Source organism: Nyctereutes procyonoides, unplaced genomic scaffold (assembly GCF_905146905.1).
Source record: "Nyctereutes procyonoides isolate TBG_1078 unplaced genomic scaffold, NYPRO_anot_genome, whole genome shotgun sequence".
Lineage (NCBI taxonomy): Eukaryota > Metazoa > Chordata > Mammalia > Carnivora > Canidae > Nyctereutes > Nyctereutes procyonoides.
The window spans coordinates 83476778-83491874 of record NW_026575146.1 but is presented as its reverse complement, the minus strand read 5'-3'; the positions used below and the strand labels follow the sequence as shown (position 1 = coordinate 83491874).

Here is a 15097-nt window from a genome sequence, read left to right as displayed (position 1 = left end):
TGTGTGAGGTCTTTGTGTCTCTGTACGGGCATCCACGCGTGTGTGTGTGTGTGTGCGTGTGTATGGCATGCGTATACAAATGTATCTGTCCGTGTTTTGTGACTGGTGTAAGAAGTATGGGCTGTACGGGTGTGTCTTTGGGTCTCTCCGCGGGTGTGTTATCCTCTGTGTGTCTGTCTCTGTGTTTGTATGTAGGAGCACATACGTATTTGTTTGATTTTCTGCCTACGTAAATGGAGTCGTGTGTGTGTGTGTGTGTGTGTGTGTGTGTGTGTGGTGTGCACTCCTGGGTGAACTCACCATCAGCAGCAGACAACGGACACACACTGAAATGCTCCCACAACAGCCCTGCGGGGCCCACCAGGTCTCCGCAGAACGCTGGGGTCAGGGGTCAGTGGGCTCCGAAGCATTCAGACAGGGTGACCTTAGGCCCCGACCGGCCCAATGCCCAGGGAGCCTCCCAGAAAATCCCCGACACCCACCGGCCCACCGCAGGGCAGAGGCTCTCTGAGGCACCCGGGGCGGAGCGTGGGTGCCTGCCTGCGTGGGTGCGGGTGCGTGTCCTGAGCCGGAGCTCCCTGCCAGCACCCTCCCCCGCGATCCCGCCCTGGCTCCTCCATCTGAGCTGAGAGAGTTAACCTAGCGGGCCAGGGCGGTCTGGGCTGGGGGCCGCCCCCTGGCCCCCCTCCAGCCCGGGCTCCAGTTACAGCTGCCGGTTGGGGAGGGTAGGGGTGGGGTGGGGCTGGGAGGGGAGACCGCTGAGGGCGGCGCAGGACCAGCTCTGGGCCAGGGGGTCCAAAGTGCTCACCCCCGGCACAGCCGGACGTTTGGGGGCCTTCTTTCAGCAGGGGACAGCCTGACTGGGGTGAGCGTCCCCTGCCCTCCCCCCCAGGCCTCACCCCTGGCCTGGCCACGCCACCTATTTTGGGAGCAGGAGTGGCCAGCCCGTGGCTTCCCAGGCAGGCCAGACCCAAGAGGAAGGGAATGTGGTTGGGGCGGCCGTGGGGTTCCCCAGGAGCCGAGTGTGGGTGCGACTCCCCCTCCTCTGCTGCTGTGTGTGCAGGCTGGTGTGGGTTTTGAACACTGATGTGTGTAGGTCGGGTGGCGTCACTTTTGGGGGGCACTGGAGGCTCAGATGAAGAGTATCGTTTTAGTGACTGTGTCTCCACCCCATGTCTTGCTCAAACCAGAGGTTTGGGGAGTAGGCGTTGTCTCCATTCCAGCCCCATTGCGCATGTGTGTGTGTCTGTGTGTCTGTGTCTGTGTGTCTGTGTGTGTCCCTGGCCCTGGCATCTGTCTTCCGTCTCTCAGCCCCGCTGCTCTGGGCCTCATGCCACTCGCCTGGTGGTGTCCGCCTGTGAGAGATGTCACCCAGAGGCAGGCGGAGGGGATGTTTATCCCTGTTCTCATCATTTCCAGAAGAGAAGGGGTTGGCCTTTCCCCCAGGGGCAGCCTGTAGCGATGTGGCAGCCGGGCCTCACCCGGCAGGGTTGTGCGTGACCCCCGAGTGGGGGAAGGAAGGCTGTTGCCATGGTGGCCTGTGTGAGGCAAATTCCTCCAGGGTGAAGTGGGAGATATTTATACCCGGGGTCAGGAGAGAGCCGGCCAGCGGCCGAGGCCAGGGGAGCGGGATATTACACGGACACAGCGAGGCCCTGTGTGTGGGCAGGTGGCCCTTGGGCATGTCTTGGGCTGCAGCGTCGCTCACCCCTCACCGCGTGCATCTGTCTCTCCACCTGGGTGGGGTGAGCCATCCTGCTCTTCCCACGGGGTAGGTGTGGGAACCTGGGGCCTGCTGTCGGGAGGCCCAGGCCTTGGGCGACCCCCGTGGGCTGTGTGTGTCTCACCCCTGCCCTCGCTGTGTGTCGTACCACCCCCACGGTGGTTTGTTTTGGGGACACCGTGTCCACATGAAGCAGTGGCCAAGCTGGATGATGGGTACTTTTGGAATTAAGCCCCTGGACTCTGATTTAACCCCTTGGGTTCAAGCCCCAATGGTGAGGGAGACGAGGGAACACATTTCTTGACCCTTGCTGCCTCCCAGGACGATGGCACCTCTCCACCACATCTTGGTTCTCTGTGTGGGTTTTCTCACCACGGCCACCGCAGGTGAGTCTAGGGCGGGTAGCCCACAACCCACCTCAGCCCCAAGGGAGGCCAGGGGAGGGGAAAGCCCTTCAAGAGAAACAACTTGGAGACTCCAACCTACACCCAGTCGGTTGGGGTACCAGGAAATTGGGGACTTTGCGTGGGTCCAAACACCAGCTAGTATTTGGGGCAGGGGAGCAGATGCAAGGTCAGGCAAAGGCGGATGGTGGGATGGAGGCCTCTAACCTCAAATGACAGAATCATTGACAACAGGGAATAAGACAGGAAGCGGGGGCAGTTAGGAGCCCCCCGCCCCACCCAGCACAGTGCAGATGAGGCGGCTAAGGCCCAGGGAGGGTGGGCAGCCTGCTCAGGGCCCAGCGGTCCGCAGACTCTCAGCCCAAGGGAGTAAAGCCCCCAGAGGGTCTCTTTACGCCCTTCCCTGTGCAGAGTCCCAGGAAGCAGCCAACCTCTGACTTCCTTCTCTTTCCAGAAGCGCCACAGGAACACGACCCGTTCACCTACGGTGAGGGAGGGAGAGGCATCTACTGGGAAGCCACTGGGGAGCCGGGAGGGCGGATGGCCTAGGTGTGCCCGTCCTGTCCTCATTACCTCTTCTCCTTGTCCACCTGTCTCTCCGGCTCGGTGTTTGTATCTCGGTCACTCTCCTGTCTCTCGTGTCTCTCAGAGATCTGGCTCTCTGACTCCCTGTTTTGATCTGCCCTTGTCTGTGTCTCTGTGTGTCTGCCTACTTGGTCCCTCTCTGAGTCTCTTTCTCCTGTCACCTCTGCGTACTTCATGGCTCATCCTCTGCTGTGCCTCCCTCTCTCCCCTCTGCGGTCCCCTCACTCTCTCCACCATCCTCCTCTACTTCCTTGTTTCCTGCCTCCTCCCCGCCTGCCCTGCCCACCTCCTCCCTCTCCTTCGCACCCCGCTTGATCTCTCTCCCTGATCCCGCTCCCACTTCCTCCTCTCACCGTTCTCCTCTCCCCTCCCGGATCCTCCCGGGTCCTCCTCGCCCCCTCCTCCCCATTCTGTCCCCTCTCCTCCCCTTCCTCCTCCCCTCCCTGCCCTCACCCTCCTCCCTGCCGCCCACAGACTACCAATCCCTGCGGATCGGAGGCCTCATCATCGCCGGGATCCTCTTCATCCTCGGTATCCTCATCATCCTGAGTGAGTACCCCCATCCCCTGCCTCCAGCCCCCCGGGTGCTGTGGTGTGCGTCCCCTCCTTGCCGCGGGTCTCCGCCCCGCCCCGCCCCGCCGCCCCAGCCCCGCCGCCTTAGCCCCGCCCACGTCCCGCCCCTGCCGCCTCGCCCCACCCCTGCCGCCCCGCCCTAGCCCCGCCCCTCCGCCCCGTCCCGCCCCTGCCTCCCCACCCTAGCCCCCGCCCACGCCCCTGCCGCCCCGCCCTAGCCCCGCCCATCCGCCTGGCCCCGCCCTAGCCCCGCCCATCCGCCCCGTCCCGCCCCTGCCTCCCCACCCTAGCCCCGCCCTGCCGCCCGCCCTAGCCCGCCCTCCGCCCCGCCCCTGCCGCCCCGCCTCCGCCTAGCCCCCGACCCGCCCCCTGCCGCCCCTCCCTAGCCCCGCCCCTCCGCCCCGCCCCCTGCCGCCCCGCCCTAGCCCCGCCCATCCGCCTAGCCCCCGCCCACGCCCCCTGCCGCCCGCCCTAGCCCGCCCATCCCGCTAGCCCCCGCCCACGCCCCCTGCCACCCCCGCCCTAGCCCCGCCCCTCCGCCTCGCCCCGCCCACGCCCCTCCGCCCCGCCCTAGCCCCGCCCCTCCGCCCCGCCCCGCCCACGCCCCCTGCCGCGCCGCCCACTCCGCGCCGCCCCCGCCCTAGCCCTGCCCTCGCCCGCCCCTTCGCCCCGCCCCTATCCCTGCGGCTCCGCCCCTCCCCAGCCCCAGGCGGCTCACCAGCGCCGCTTGGTGCCCGCCGGGAGCTGAATCCCGGCCTCCTCCTACCCCCACCCGCAGGCAGAAGGTGCCGGTGCAAATTCAACCAGCAGCAGAGGTAAGAGGCCCCTCCGGGCTCTCACTCACCTACTTTCGCTCTAGAGGGGCGCTGCGGGGGTGAGGCAGGGCATCCACCAGACCCGCAGCCGGAGCCCTTTCCGCAAAAATGTATTAAGCCCCTACTATGTGTGCCAAGCCCCAGGCCAAGCCCTGGGGACCAGTGAATAAATAAACTGCCCTCCCTGCCTGGCTGAGCTCCCGGCCCAGTGGGGGCGGCGGCCGTGGGCTCCAACAGCCCCACAAATATAAAATCACAAAGCGTGCTAAGTGCTGTGAAAGAGCCACGGCGAAATGAGATCACCGCGCTTGGCGGCCCAGTTTAGCTCAGAGTCCTGTTCCTAGCTCTTTGATTCATCTTTAAATAAAAATTTAAAGCAGCGTATGAATACCTTCTCCATGTTAAAACAGTCATGGATGTCATTTTAAATAATAGCTAATGTTTAGCGCCACGTGCCGGATACCGTTTTACTGCCTTCTCTACTCCCCACAGCCCTAGTACGGGGTAGGTGCTGTTATTAACCTCATTTTGCTGGTGAGGAAACCGGCGCACAGGGAGGCGAAGCCACTTGCCCAAGATCTCTCAACGAGGAGATGAGGGTTCTGGGTTTTTCTAACCTAGGCTGTCGCCAGGCCGGCCGCGCTCAGGCCCTTCGGCCGCCCCTCCCCCACCAACTTCCAGCCTCTTCCCCTGCGCTCCGGGAGGCACTGGGAGCAGCACCCCCTGGCACACGTTTAAGCCGCTCCTGGGTGCGCCCGATTTTCTGGCGGCCCCCGAGCCTGCTCCTCGCCCATCTCCAGCCCTCAGCGCAGGGGACTGTGAAGTGAGGGCTGCCCTGGCGGAGGGAGGGGTCCTGGGGGCGGCTGCCTCTCTCCGTTTTCATCCCCAATTCCTTCTGCCAGGACTGGGGAACCTGATGAAGAGGAGGGAACTTTCCGCAGCTCCATCCGCCGTGAGTCTGGGGAGATTTCGAGTGTTTTGGGGCGGGGGTGGGGGCGGGTTCCAAGAACCCCTTTCCTGGCCCTCCCGGGGTGCGAGGTGGGAGGGGCTGGCTTTGAAACCCGAGGTCCCCGAGTCCCCCTGCTGCTTCCCGCTCCGCAGGAGCTAGGGTGCCCCTCCCGACGCCCGGACTCTCCGTGTTCCCCCTCAGGTCTGTCCACCCGCAGGCGGTAGAGACACCTGGCGCGATGGAACCCAGCCAGGTCCTGCAGCTCGGGCTAGGCTGGGGGGCGGGGGGAGGAGAAGGGGGCGAAGGGTGGGCTGGGATGGCCGGGGGGCTCTCTTGCCTCTCACCTTTGTCACCCCCACAGGATTCCCCTGGCGCCTGATGCCTCCCACCCACACCTGTGCGCCCACCGCCACCTGGACTGCCCTCTTCCCCAGCCCTGCCCCCGCAGGCTCCTCTCTGCCGCCCAGACTTCAATAAAACGTGCTTTTCTCTCTTGACGGCGCTTTGTGGATCTGTCAGTCCCTCTGCGCGGAAGCCCGGGCGCCCCCTTGGCCCCGGCAGGGGGCGCCCCCACCCTTGGGGAAGGGGCGGGGACGTCGGCAGTGGGCGGGGGCGGGGGCGGGGGTGGCCGGGACGGGGGCGGGCTCTCCGGGCCCCCATTGGCTACGGCCCCCCCCACACGAGGGCTCCCCCCATCTCCCCCCGACATCAGTCCGTCCCGCTTCCAGCTGCTGCAGCCGCGCCTTCACCGCCTCGGCCTCCAGCCGCCCCCTGCTCCGGCCCGGCATGGCGACCCCGACCCAGGCCCCCACAAAGGGTGAGCGTCGCCTGGGGAGAGGGCGCGCGGGTGGGCAGGGAGGCTCCGGGATCTTAGAGCTTAGGGGAGAGGATCGAGGGGGATGCCAGTACGGAAAAGGGAGGGGAATGGGGAAGGGGATGTCCGTTGTTCCACGGGCGGCGGCCCCTGCAGTGCACCCCTTGGCGCCCCTCCAGGCCTCTGGGACACCCCCTCCCGGCGGTGTCGTTCCCGTGCGGGACCCCAGGTCGGAGAGCGGCAGTCCCGGGAGAAGGGATGCGCGGACCGGTAGCTATGGCAACCGGGCGGCTGGTCCTGCACGGCGGCGGTAGTGGACGCGGAGAGCCGGGCTTCGGGCTTCGAGGGTGGGAACGGGGGGCTCGGCCACCGCAGAGGCTCTTGCAAATCTCAGGGTCTCCGAGGTGGGCGGGGGGGTGCATCCCTCTCCTTCCCAGCGCTGGCTCCTGTGGTGGGTGTCTCCAGAAATCCCTGACAGGCAGGTTCCGCGGGAAGGAGGGAGAAGGATGGAAAGACAGGGGAGGGGAGAGCGCCGGAGGAAGTGAGAGAGAGATGGAAAGAGACAGAAGAGAGAGGGAGACGGAAAGGAATGTGAAAATTGTCTGAGAGCCTGAAAGAGAGAGCGAGCAAGGGTGACAGGCGACCCAGAGTCCGAGACTCAGAGGGAGAGGACAGATACGGGGCTGGAAGAGATTGGGAGTGACGGGAAGGCAGAGAGCAAGAGAAAGAGATGCAGAGAAAGAGAGAAAATCAGAGACAGAGGCACAGAGAAAGGCATCGAGGAGGAGGAGAGAGAGAAGGACCCACAGCGCGGGAGACAGACAGAAGGAGGAGCAGCATGGGGTGGGGCCGAGCCACTGCAGTGAGCCCCCTGGGCAGGAATGGGTGGCGGGACCCTCCTTCCCAGCCCACATGCAGGGGTGTCGTCTGGTCCAGGAGGGTGCACTCGGCTGTGCACACAGATGTCCCTCCTTCACCCCCGGCTAGCCACACAGCGATTTACATTTCACACCGTTAACCCAGTTATTCACCCACTTAAACCCCCACTGCCCCCCTGACAGCCCCGCTCTTGAGCCTGCCTCTGCGGAGGAACAAGGGGAAGGATGCTCTAGTAGGGGTAGGGGTGGGGGTGGGGTTTCCAGCGCTGAGAGCAGGGCCAGAGGGGATAGGCCAGTGGTGCTGAGGAGCCCCTGGTGGTGAAGGGAACCCCAGTTCCACTCGGATCTCTCCTTCCCTGCCCCCCTTCCCGGCAGGCAGGGGCTGCTGCACTGAGCCATATCTGCAGAATTTGAAGCAGGGCGGGGGGGGGGGGCTGCAGAGGCTGGAAGCCACCCTAGGGAGAGGGGGCAGGGCTGAGCCAGCGGGCCTGGCGGGAGCCCAGGGCTTCTTTTCGCAGAGATGGTGGTTAACAGGATCGATGGCAGCAGACGGGCAGAGGTGGGAGGACAGACGCCTCAGCCCCACCCCCACCCCCACCTTTTCCCCAGTCATAGCACAAGAGGGGATCGCAGGTCTTGGGAAACCCCGGGGGGGAGGTGTGGGGGGGTGAAGAAGAGCATGTTGTGTATTGCACCACTTAAATTGATTAATGGATTATTGGGGGGGAGCATGGGGGAGGGAGCTGAGGGCTCTCCCACCGTGTCAGAGATCAGGGGGCAAGCAGAAAGGGGATGCAGAGGCACAGCTGGGCTTGGGTCCCCATCCTTGAGAAGGACCCTGGGTTTGGCCAGAAGCTAGCCCTGCAGGGACAATGGGAGCTACAAAGGGAGCAGAGGGAGTCAAGATTGGCCCTAGAGTTAGAGACCTAACCCTCAGGACCCCACCCAGCCTGGGGGTGCCCAGACCCATCACCTCTCTTCACCTCTTAAGATGCCCCAGTTGCCATAGCAACCACCTCCTTCCTGATGTCTCCCTGGCAACTAGCCAGGAGTGGTGCACATTTCTCCTCCTGCCTCCTGGCTCCACCCTTAGCCCAGCCTCGCCCTGAGGAACCAGATTGCTGGGGCAGCAGGGACCAGAAGAGGGACTTCTGCATAGAGCACGGGGCACCCAGGGTGGCACCAAAGAGGATTCTGAAGCAGGTGCTCATCCAGTGGGCTTCTGACGGTTAAGGAGGGCAGGGTGTTTGGAAACACAGGAGACAAATCAAGATAATCCGTCCACTCCACCTCTGATGCAGCTTCCAAAGCCTAGCAGGGGCTCTCATTCATTCATTCATTCATTCATTCATTCATTTACTCGCTCACTCATTTATTCATTTTTTCTTTCATTCATCCTAGAAAACTTCCCTGAAAGATTTTTATAAATGCCACGATTAATGGCAGAGGAGTCAAACAAATCTACTCCCCATCTGGTGGAGGGGGGGAGCTAAGATAGCACATACGACTCTAAAATAACGTTTCCCCATCTTGACACTTTCGAGGACCACCTCCACAGTTTTTGGCCTATCCAGATGTTCCCCACACTCATACTTAGTATTTTTCCTTTCAAGGATTCGCTTTAAAAAAAAAACCGTAATTAGCTTCATTTGGTATCACCATCACACATGGAAAATTGGGACTTTTTTTTTTGTCTTAAAGGCAAGTGTAAACATCTTAAACAGTGTCACCTCAGGGGCTTGTGACAACCAAGGTAGAACTCTCACTTACACGATATGCCCATCACAGGTCAGCTGGGGGTCCCTACTCACCAGAGAAAGCTTCATGTCACCGGGCCAATGGCCACAGGGAGCTCTGCTAAGAGCGCTTAAATGTCCAGCCTGGAAGAGATGGGACACCTGGGCTCACAGTTCAGTGGCCAGAGTTAGTCACGTGGCCTCCCCCAGTCTCAAGGCAGTTGCGATCCTCCCCGGATCCTGGAAGAGAGCACTGATGCCGGTGCCTGGCATGGCCCTGACATTCCTGGCCCCCCTCGCCTGGTGGGGCACACTGTGCCGAATTCTGCTCTAGCCAAGAAAGAACATACTGAGAGCTCTCAGGAATTAGGGAGCCGCCAGGATGGGCTTCTCGAATGGGAATGAGTTCTCCTGAAGGGGGATATGGTTTGGAACAGGGAGGTGGGTGAGGGGGAGAGATAAATACCCCCCCACACACGTGCATTTTATCTACACAGTAACATTTCTGAAATCGGGGTGAGTCCTCTAATGGATGGGTATGTTTTGGATGGTAGAGTTACATACATATTCACACACACACACACCCAGAAAGCTATTATGAAATCAATTTTGAATCTTAAAATTGGTGATGGCTTAGAAATAAGTCATCAAGTATATATCCTATGTAGTATAATACAGGGTATATTATAGGACAGCTTCCCTGCATAGGATTTGGTGGCAGGAGCGAGTGGATGAGAATAGTAGGGACAGCGTCTGAGTTTTTTGGAGCTGTCAGATGACTGAGGAGTTTTACGGAGTATTTGGGGGAAGCTGGTCTACTCAGCGGTTTACCAGTGGGATTGGAGTCTGTTAACCCAGCATCATATGCAAATGGGAGTGTGTATGTGTTTTTCAGGAAATGAGTCCATAGCTTGCCTCAGATTTCCACAGGGGACTAGGACCAAGACTGCCATGTACAGTTTGGTAGGTTGTGCACTGAACAAGGGAAGGTACTGACTAATGGTGTGAGTAGGGGGCTGGAATCCATCCTATGCTCCACTCTTCAAGCCTTGTGTCCTGCCATGCATGAAGCTGTATCATTCAGATCAAGGGGCATCTTTATCTGATTTCTACCCAGAAACCTTGGACCAGTGGCCCCATCTGGAGCCTCAGAAATGTTAAGAAACCCAGTGTTGAAATATTTTTTCCCCTCTCTCTCTTTTCCTGCCTTCCTTCCCACAGTTCCTCAGGAGCCTGACCCATTTTACTATGGTGAGTGGCAGATTCTGATGAGGGTACCCTGGGGCTGGATAAAGGGGTGGTTGCAGGTCCTCACAGGTAATTGCTGAAGCGGCTTCAGCCCCCGCAACATGATACCTGCTGGGCCACTGGCCATGTGACCATGCGGGTTTGGTTTACACCAGCTGGGCTCAGAGGGCAAAACCAGATTTTGAGGGGTAACCTCTCTGGACCTCCTTCAGGCTTCACCAGGACTCTGGGATCGTACGTGGTGGTCATCAGAGAGGCATACAGCTCGGAGGCCAGGCTGCCCGGGTTTGAATCCTGGCTCATCTCCTTGCTAGCAGCGGTGTGGCCTTGAGCAGGCAACTTTTCCTCTCTGGGCTCTTCTGTAAATAAGGGATAGTATTAGTTCTTACCTGTGAGGATTGTGGGAAAGATTTACTTGAGTGATGCCGTTAAATCACCCCCATGGCATGGAAGCTTGAAAAAGTTACCCCCAGGTCTGGCAGACCTGGCCCTGGCTCCCTCTCTAAACACCCCTCTACCTTTGCTCACTCATTCTGTTCCTCCAGTACGCCAAATTCTTTCCCACCTCAGGGCCTTTGCACGTGCTGTATCCTCTGCCAGGAATACTCCTCATCTAGCTCTCCAAACAGCTGACTAAGGCTCCTTTTCCTTCTTCAGGGCTCAGATCAAATATTGACTGTTCTGCTAGGAGAGGCTCTTCCTGACTCTCTGCCAACAGGAGCCACAGATACATCTAGCCATAGTCACATGGCCCTGATGTTTCATTTTATTTTGTTGAAGCCTTTATCACACTATGAAAGTCAATTCCCTGAGGCAGAGGCCTGGACAACTGCTGGTACAGAGGGGGTGCTCTATACATTCATATTCCAATAAATGCAATCAACCCTTGAACAATGTGGGGATTAAGGGGTGCCGACCCCCCATGCGGTTGAAAATCCACATATAACTCTTGACTCCCCCAAAACTTAACTACTCATGGCCTACTGTTGATTAGAAGCCTTACAGAAGATATAGTCGATTAACACACATTTTGTATGTTATGTGTATTATATACTGTATTCTGACAACCCAGGGAACTAGAGGAAAAATGTTATTAAGAAAATTAGAAGGAAGAGGGGCGCCTGGCTGGCTCGGTCAGTAGAGCATGTGATTCTGGATCTCGGGGTTGTGAGTTCAAGCCCCAGGTTGGGTGTAGAGCTTACTAAAAAATAAAAATAAAAATAATTTCATAAGGCAGAGAAAATACATTTACAGTGCTGTACAATATTTATTGAAAAATCTGCATATAAGGGGACCTGTACGTTGTTCAAGGGTCAACTGTATTTCCTGTGGCATATTGGACAAGAATGCTTCTTATAAAGGAAGATAAGGAAAGAATGGGATTACAAAGTATTGAGGAGAGGATGGGAAATTCTAAATAGACAAGGTTTCAGAGAAGTTTTCACCGACATTTGAATAAAGCCCAGAAATTGGTAAGGAAGAAATACTGGGGGAGAGAGCTTTTTAGGTAGAGGGAACAGCAGATGCAAAGGCCCTGAGGTAGGACCATACTTAATCTGTTCCAGGAGAGGCAGAAAGACCAGATTGCCTGGGGCAGGAGACTGAGGAAGCAAGCGGGGTGGGGTGAGGTCTGAGAAGGAACAGGGACCAGGTGATGCAGGACTAGGTGGGCTATGGTGAGGATTTTTTGGCTTTTCCTTGGAATGCAATGGAAGCCAGGGCAGGGTGGGGCGCTCTGAGCTCAGGGACCCCATCTGACTTAGGTGTTGGCAGGATCCCTGAGACTGGGGTGTGGGGAGACCACAGAGTGGCTTGCTTGCTGCGATGGTTCAGACAGGTGACAGTGGTGGACAGGACCGGGGAGGAGGCCGTGAAAGGAGGTGAGATGTATGTGTCTGCGATACATGACGTAGAGCACGGTTTTCTGTATGTACAAGGCATCTAGAGGAGGGGGGAGGGTAAAGAGGTCCAGGAGCTCCCAAGCTCCTGCTGTCCATCCTCACATTGGGGGGGGGGGCAGCGCAGCCCGCAGCATCCCTGGACTCTGCGCCCCTGGCCGAGTCAAGGCTCCAGGGAGGGCTGCGTACTACCCACGTTGATGCTCCCCCTTATCTCCCCCAGACTATGACACTGTACAGACTGTGGGCATGACTCTGGCCACCATATTGTTCCTGCTGGGCATTCTCATCATCATCAGTAAGTGTGACCCTTTCCTGGGCTCCAAAGCACCTCACAGAGGGCCGCTTCGGGGGCCCTGGGCGCCTACAGCTTCCCCGCCGGCCTTTGTCCAGCCCCTCATGCCCTGTCTCGTTGTGTCTGTCTCCTAACAGGCAAGAAGGTGAAGTGCAGGAAGGCGGACTCCAGGTCTGAGAGGTCTGGCAGCAGAGGGGAGAGAGAGGAGAGGGGTGGGGTAGCCCGGGGTGCAGGGGTGCTTGCACAACATCTAACGCAAAGCCTGCGGCTATTGGATTTCTTGATGCTTTTCTCTCGGTCTTTGCTTCCACAGCCCAACATGCAAATCCTGTAAGTCGGAGCTTCCCTCCTCAGGTGAGGGTGAGGGAGGCTGTGGTCCTGGGAGGAGGGGAGGTGGGGGCAGGAAGGGCAAGGGGAGCTGCGCTGGATGTCCCTGCGGACCCGCCCTCGCCAGGCCGTCGGTAGGAGAGCTTAAACCATGGCGAGTCCCTGGGATGTGGGGACGGTGCTCAAGGGTCCACAGAAGCTTCCCAGAGATGAGTGTGGAAGCGGGGGGGGGGGGGGGGGGGGGGGGGGAGGGGGGGCTGATGCTCCAGGGGAGGGAGCCACAAGTCTGCGACCAGAGGGGCCACAGTCCCAGGGGCACAGAGCAGGTGCTAGGGGAGGCGGGAAGAGGGGACGTTTTCCAGACTTTACTGTTCAGGTGGGAAGAATGAGGATGAAATGACCTAGAAAAAGGAAGGAGGGGGGCACCTGGCTGGCTCCGTGGGTGGAGCTTGCGACCCTTGATCTCAGGGCTGGGAGTTCGAGCCCCACGTGGGGGTAGAGATGACTTAAAAAGAGAAAAAAGAAAGAAAAAGGAAGGAGGGGAGGAAAGAGAAGGGGAAGGAGAGAGGGGGCGGGGGGATGGAGGGAAGTGTTTTTGAATAATTGTAGCAAAATAACAAGAGGAGAAATGCATAGAATACAGATTTTCAAAGCTGATTTTGGAAAAGAGAGAATGCGGGGATGTAAGGAGCGTGGGGATGAAAGTACAGGAAAAGCAGAAAGAGTGAAGAGGATGGAGGGTGTGTGAGGGGTGGAGGTGTGTAGGGGGTGGAGGGTGGAGAGGGAGGATAGGAGAGGAAGGGGATGAAAGTGTTGGGGGGAGGCCACAGAGGGGGTGGAGGGGTGGGGGGTGAAAGGGTGGAGGGTATGGAGGGGGTGGGGTGGGTGATGGAAGGAGAAGGGGTGTAAGAGTGTGAGGGGGTGAGGGGTGTAGGAATGTGAGGGGGTAGAACTGTGGAGGGGATTGGAGTGTGAAGGGGTGAGGGGGTGGAGGGTATGGAAGGGGTGGGGTGGGGGTGGAGGGATAAAGGGTGTAAAAGTGTGAGGGGGTGAGGGGTGGGGGGCGTAAGGGGGTGGAGGGTGTGGAGCAAGTGGGGTAGGGGTGTGGAGGGGTGAGGGGTGTGGGAGTGTGAGTGGGTGAGTGGGTGAGGGGTGGGGGAGCATGAGGGGGTGGGGGTGAAGGGTGTTGGAGTGTGAAAGGGTGAGTGGTGTGGGGCATCAGGGGGTGGAGGGTGTGGAGGGAGTGGGTTGGGGGTGTGGAGGGGTGAGGGGTGTGGGAGTGTGAGGGGTGGGGGTGTGGAGGGGTGGGGTGGGGAGAGGGGGTGTAGGTGGGTGGAAGGGGTGAAGGAAGATGGGCAGAGGTTAGGCTGTAGGAGGGAATAAGCAGGATTGAGACTCCTTGGGGTGTTAATTCAAATTCTGTAAAAATATCTTGACCTGTTTTTAGTGGAGCCGCATCCTTTTGGGGACAGGAAACATCAGAAAGGGGAGTCTCCCTGCCTCTCCTAAAGCTCTTAGGGCTAAAAAGTGGGCCTTGGGGTACTCAGTGCTGGGGGATTTGGTGTGGAATTTCATGAGTTTTGTTTCCTTTTGTTTTTGTGAGATTTAAAACCCCTGGTGGGGGTGCGCGGGTGACTTTGCGGGTGGGGGTGGGGGGGTGGCCCTGCTCCCGGGGCAAAAGCACAGGACTGGGACCCACTCAGCCGAGTGATGGTCCCAGGTGGGTGAGAGACAGAGGAATTCCGCCTGCGTCCACGTGTTGGGGAGACAGGGTGTGTGACTGGGATGGGAGGGTCAGAGGAGGTTGGGGACGTGGGAGGAGATGGAGCCCCCCCTTTCTGGCACCAGGGGGACATCCCAGAAAGGCTCAGCCTGGCCCAGGGGTCTCTAGCCTCAAGTGTGTTCCCTTCTGTGACAGTGTCCCCTGGGGCAGGACGAAAGCCACCCGGGGGTCCCTAGTTCCCCAGTGTTAGCTCAAGGGTGACAGTCCCTGGGGGTCTGGCTCCCATGGGAGGCTGGGGGTCCCAGTGGCTGTGGGAGGGGGTTGCTTGCTCAGGTGCAGCAGGTGGGTGACCACAGCTCTGATGCTCCCCTCTCTCTGTCTCTGTGCCACCCCCCCCCCCCAGCCCCTGGAGGTGGCGGCGTGTAAGACCAGCCCTGGGCACCTCCACTGCTGTCCCTGCCTGAGTGCGGAAGCCCGAGGACCGGGTGGAGGCGGTGGGGACCCCAGCCTTGCGCCGGGGAGCGCTCCCCCGAATGAGCCGCCCCACCCACCCGAGGCTGGTGCCGCTGCACCCTGCTGCCCCTCCCCAGGCCTTGGCAATGACGACCCCCCAAAGAGCCCGTGTGCATCCCGGATCCGGGGACTCAGGCCTCCAGCTCCTGGGGTCCGGGAGCCCAGCCCCAGCCCCCCAGGATCCCCACGTACTGCTCCCCGGCACCTCCCTGTCTCCCCTCCGAAGAAGATCGGTTGCCCTGCACCCTTGGAGTCTGTCTTGAGCTTAATAAATGTGCATTTGGTTTTTTCCCCTGTTCTGTCTGTAAGTTCTCATCTGTGGGGACCAAACGGGGGGAGAGGACAAAACTGAACCCTGCGGGAGCTCTGTCCCACGCCCACACTTGCCCCCTCCTCCTCCCTCGCCTCCCCCAGCGCCCCAGGGCCCCGTCACCTCTCAGAGACCCGGGGGCCTCCCCTCCCCTGCCCCTCCCCTGCCCCTCCCCTGCCCGACGTCCCCTCCCCAGTTGCCCCTTCCCGGCTCGTCTCTCCCCCGGCGCCCCCTCCCCAAGGAGCCCCACCCACGGGACCTGCCCGCTCGTCCCCACCCTCCCTCCCCCAGCGCTGGGCGGAGGCC

General features: G+C 59.9%; 2 protein-coding genes across 4 annotated transcripts; both read left to right on the top strand.

Annotated features, from left to right (window-relative positions):
* Nucleotides 1–726: 726 nt before the first annotated feature.
* FXYD1 (FXYD domain containing ion transport regulator 1) lies at nucleotides 727–5546 on the top strand. Of its 2 annotated transcripts, none has more exons than XM_055309417.1 (8): nucleotides 727–865; nucleotides 2045–2109; nucleotides 2582–2614; nucleotides 3187–3261; nucleotides 4064–4100; nucleotides 5003–5052; nucleotides 5251–5302; nucleotides 5411–5546. In XM_055309417.1, exons 2-7 carry the CDS (start codon nucleotides 2049–2051, stop codon nucleotides 5271–5273), a joined length of 279 nt encoding a protein of 92 aa, XP_055165392.1. In that variant the 5' UTR covers nucleotides 727–865; nucleotides 2045–2048; the 3' UTR covers nucleotides 5274–5302; nucleotides 5411–5546. The 2 variants fall into 2 exon arrangements, with proteins under 2 accessions (XP_055165392.1, XP_055165391.1); XM_055309416.1 differs by lacking the exon at nucleotides 727–865 and adding an exon at nucleotides 1391–1771.
* A 166-nt stretch (nucleotides 5547–5712) lies between these two features.
* Nucleotides 5713–14769, top strand: FXYD7 (FXYD domain containing ion transport regulator 7). 2 transcript variants are annotated; one of them, XM_055309419.1, is made up of 6 exons: nucleotides 5713–5866; nucleotides 9699–9728; nucleotides 11847–11921; nucleotides 12056–12089; nucleotides 12232–12272; nucleotides 14372–14769. In XM_055309419.1, exons 1-6 carry the CDS (start codon nucleotides 5836–5838, stop codon nucleotides 14392–14394), a joined length of 234 nt encoding a protein of 77 aa, XP_055165394.1. In that variant the 5' UTR covers nucleotides 5713–5835; the 3' UTR covers nucleotides 14395–14769. The 2 variants fall into 2 exon arrangements, with proteins under 2 accessions (XP_055165394.1, XP_055165393.1); XM_055309418.1 differs by having other exon boundaries at nucleotides 12056–12098.
* Nucleotides 14770–15097: the final 328 nt, after the last annotated feature.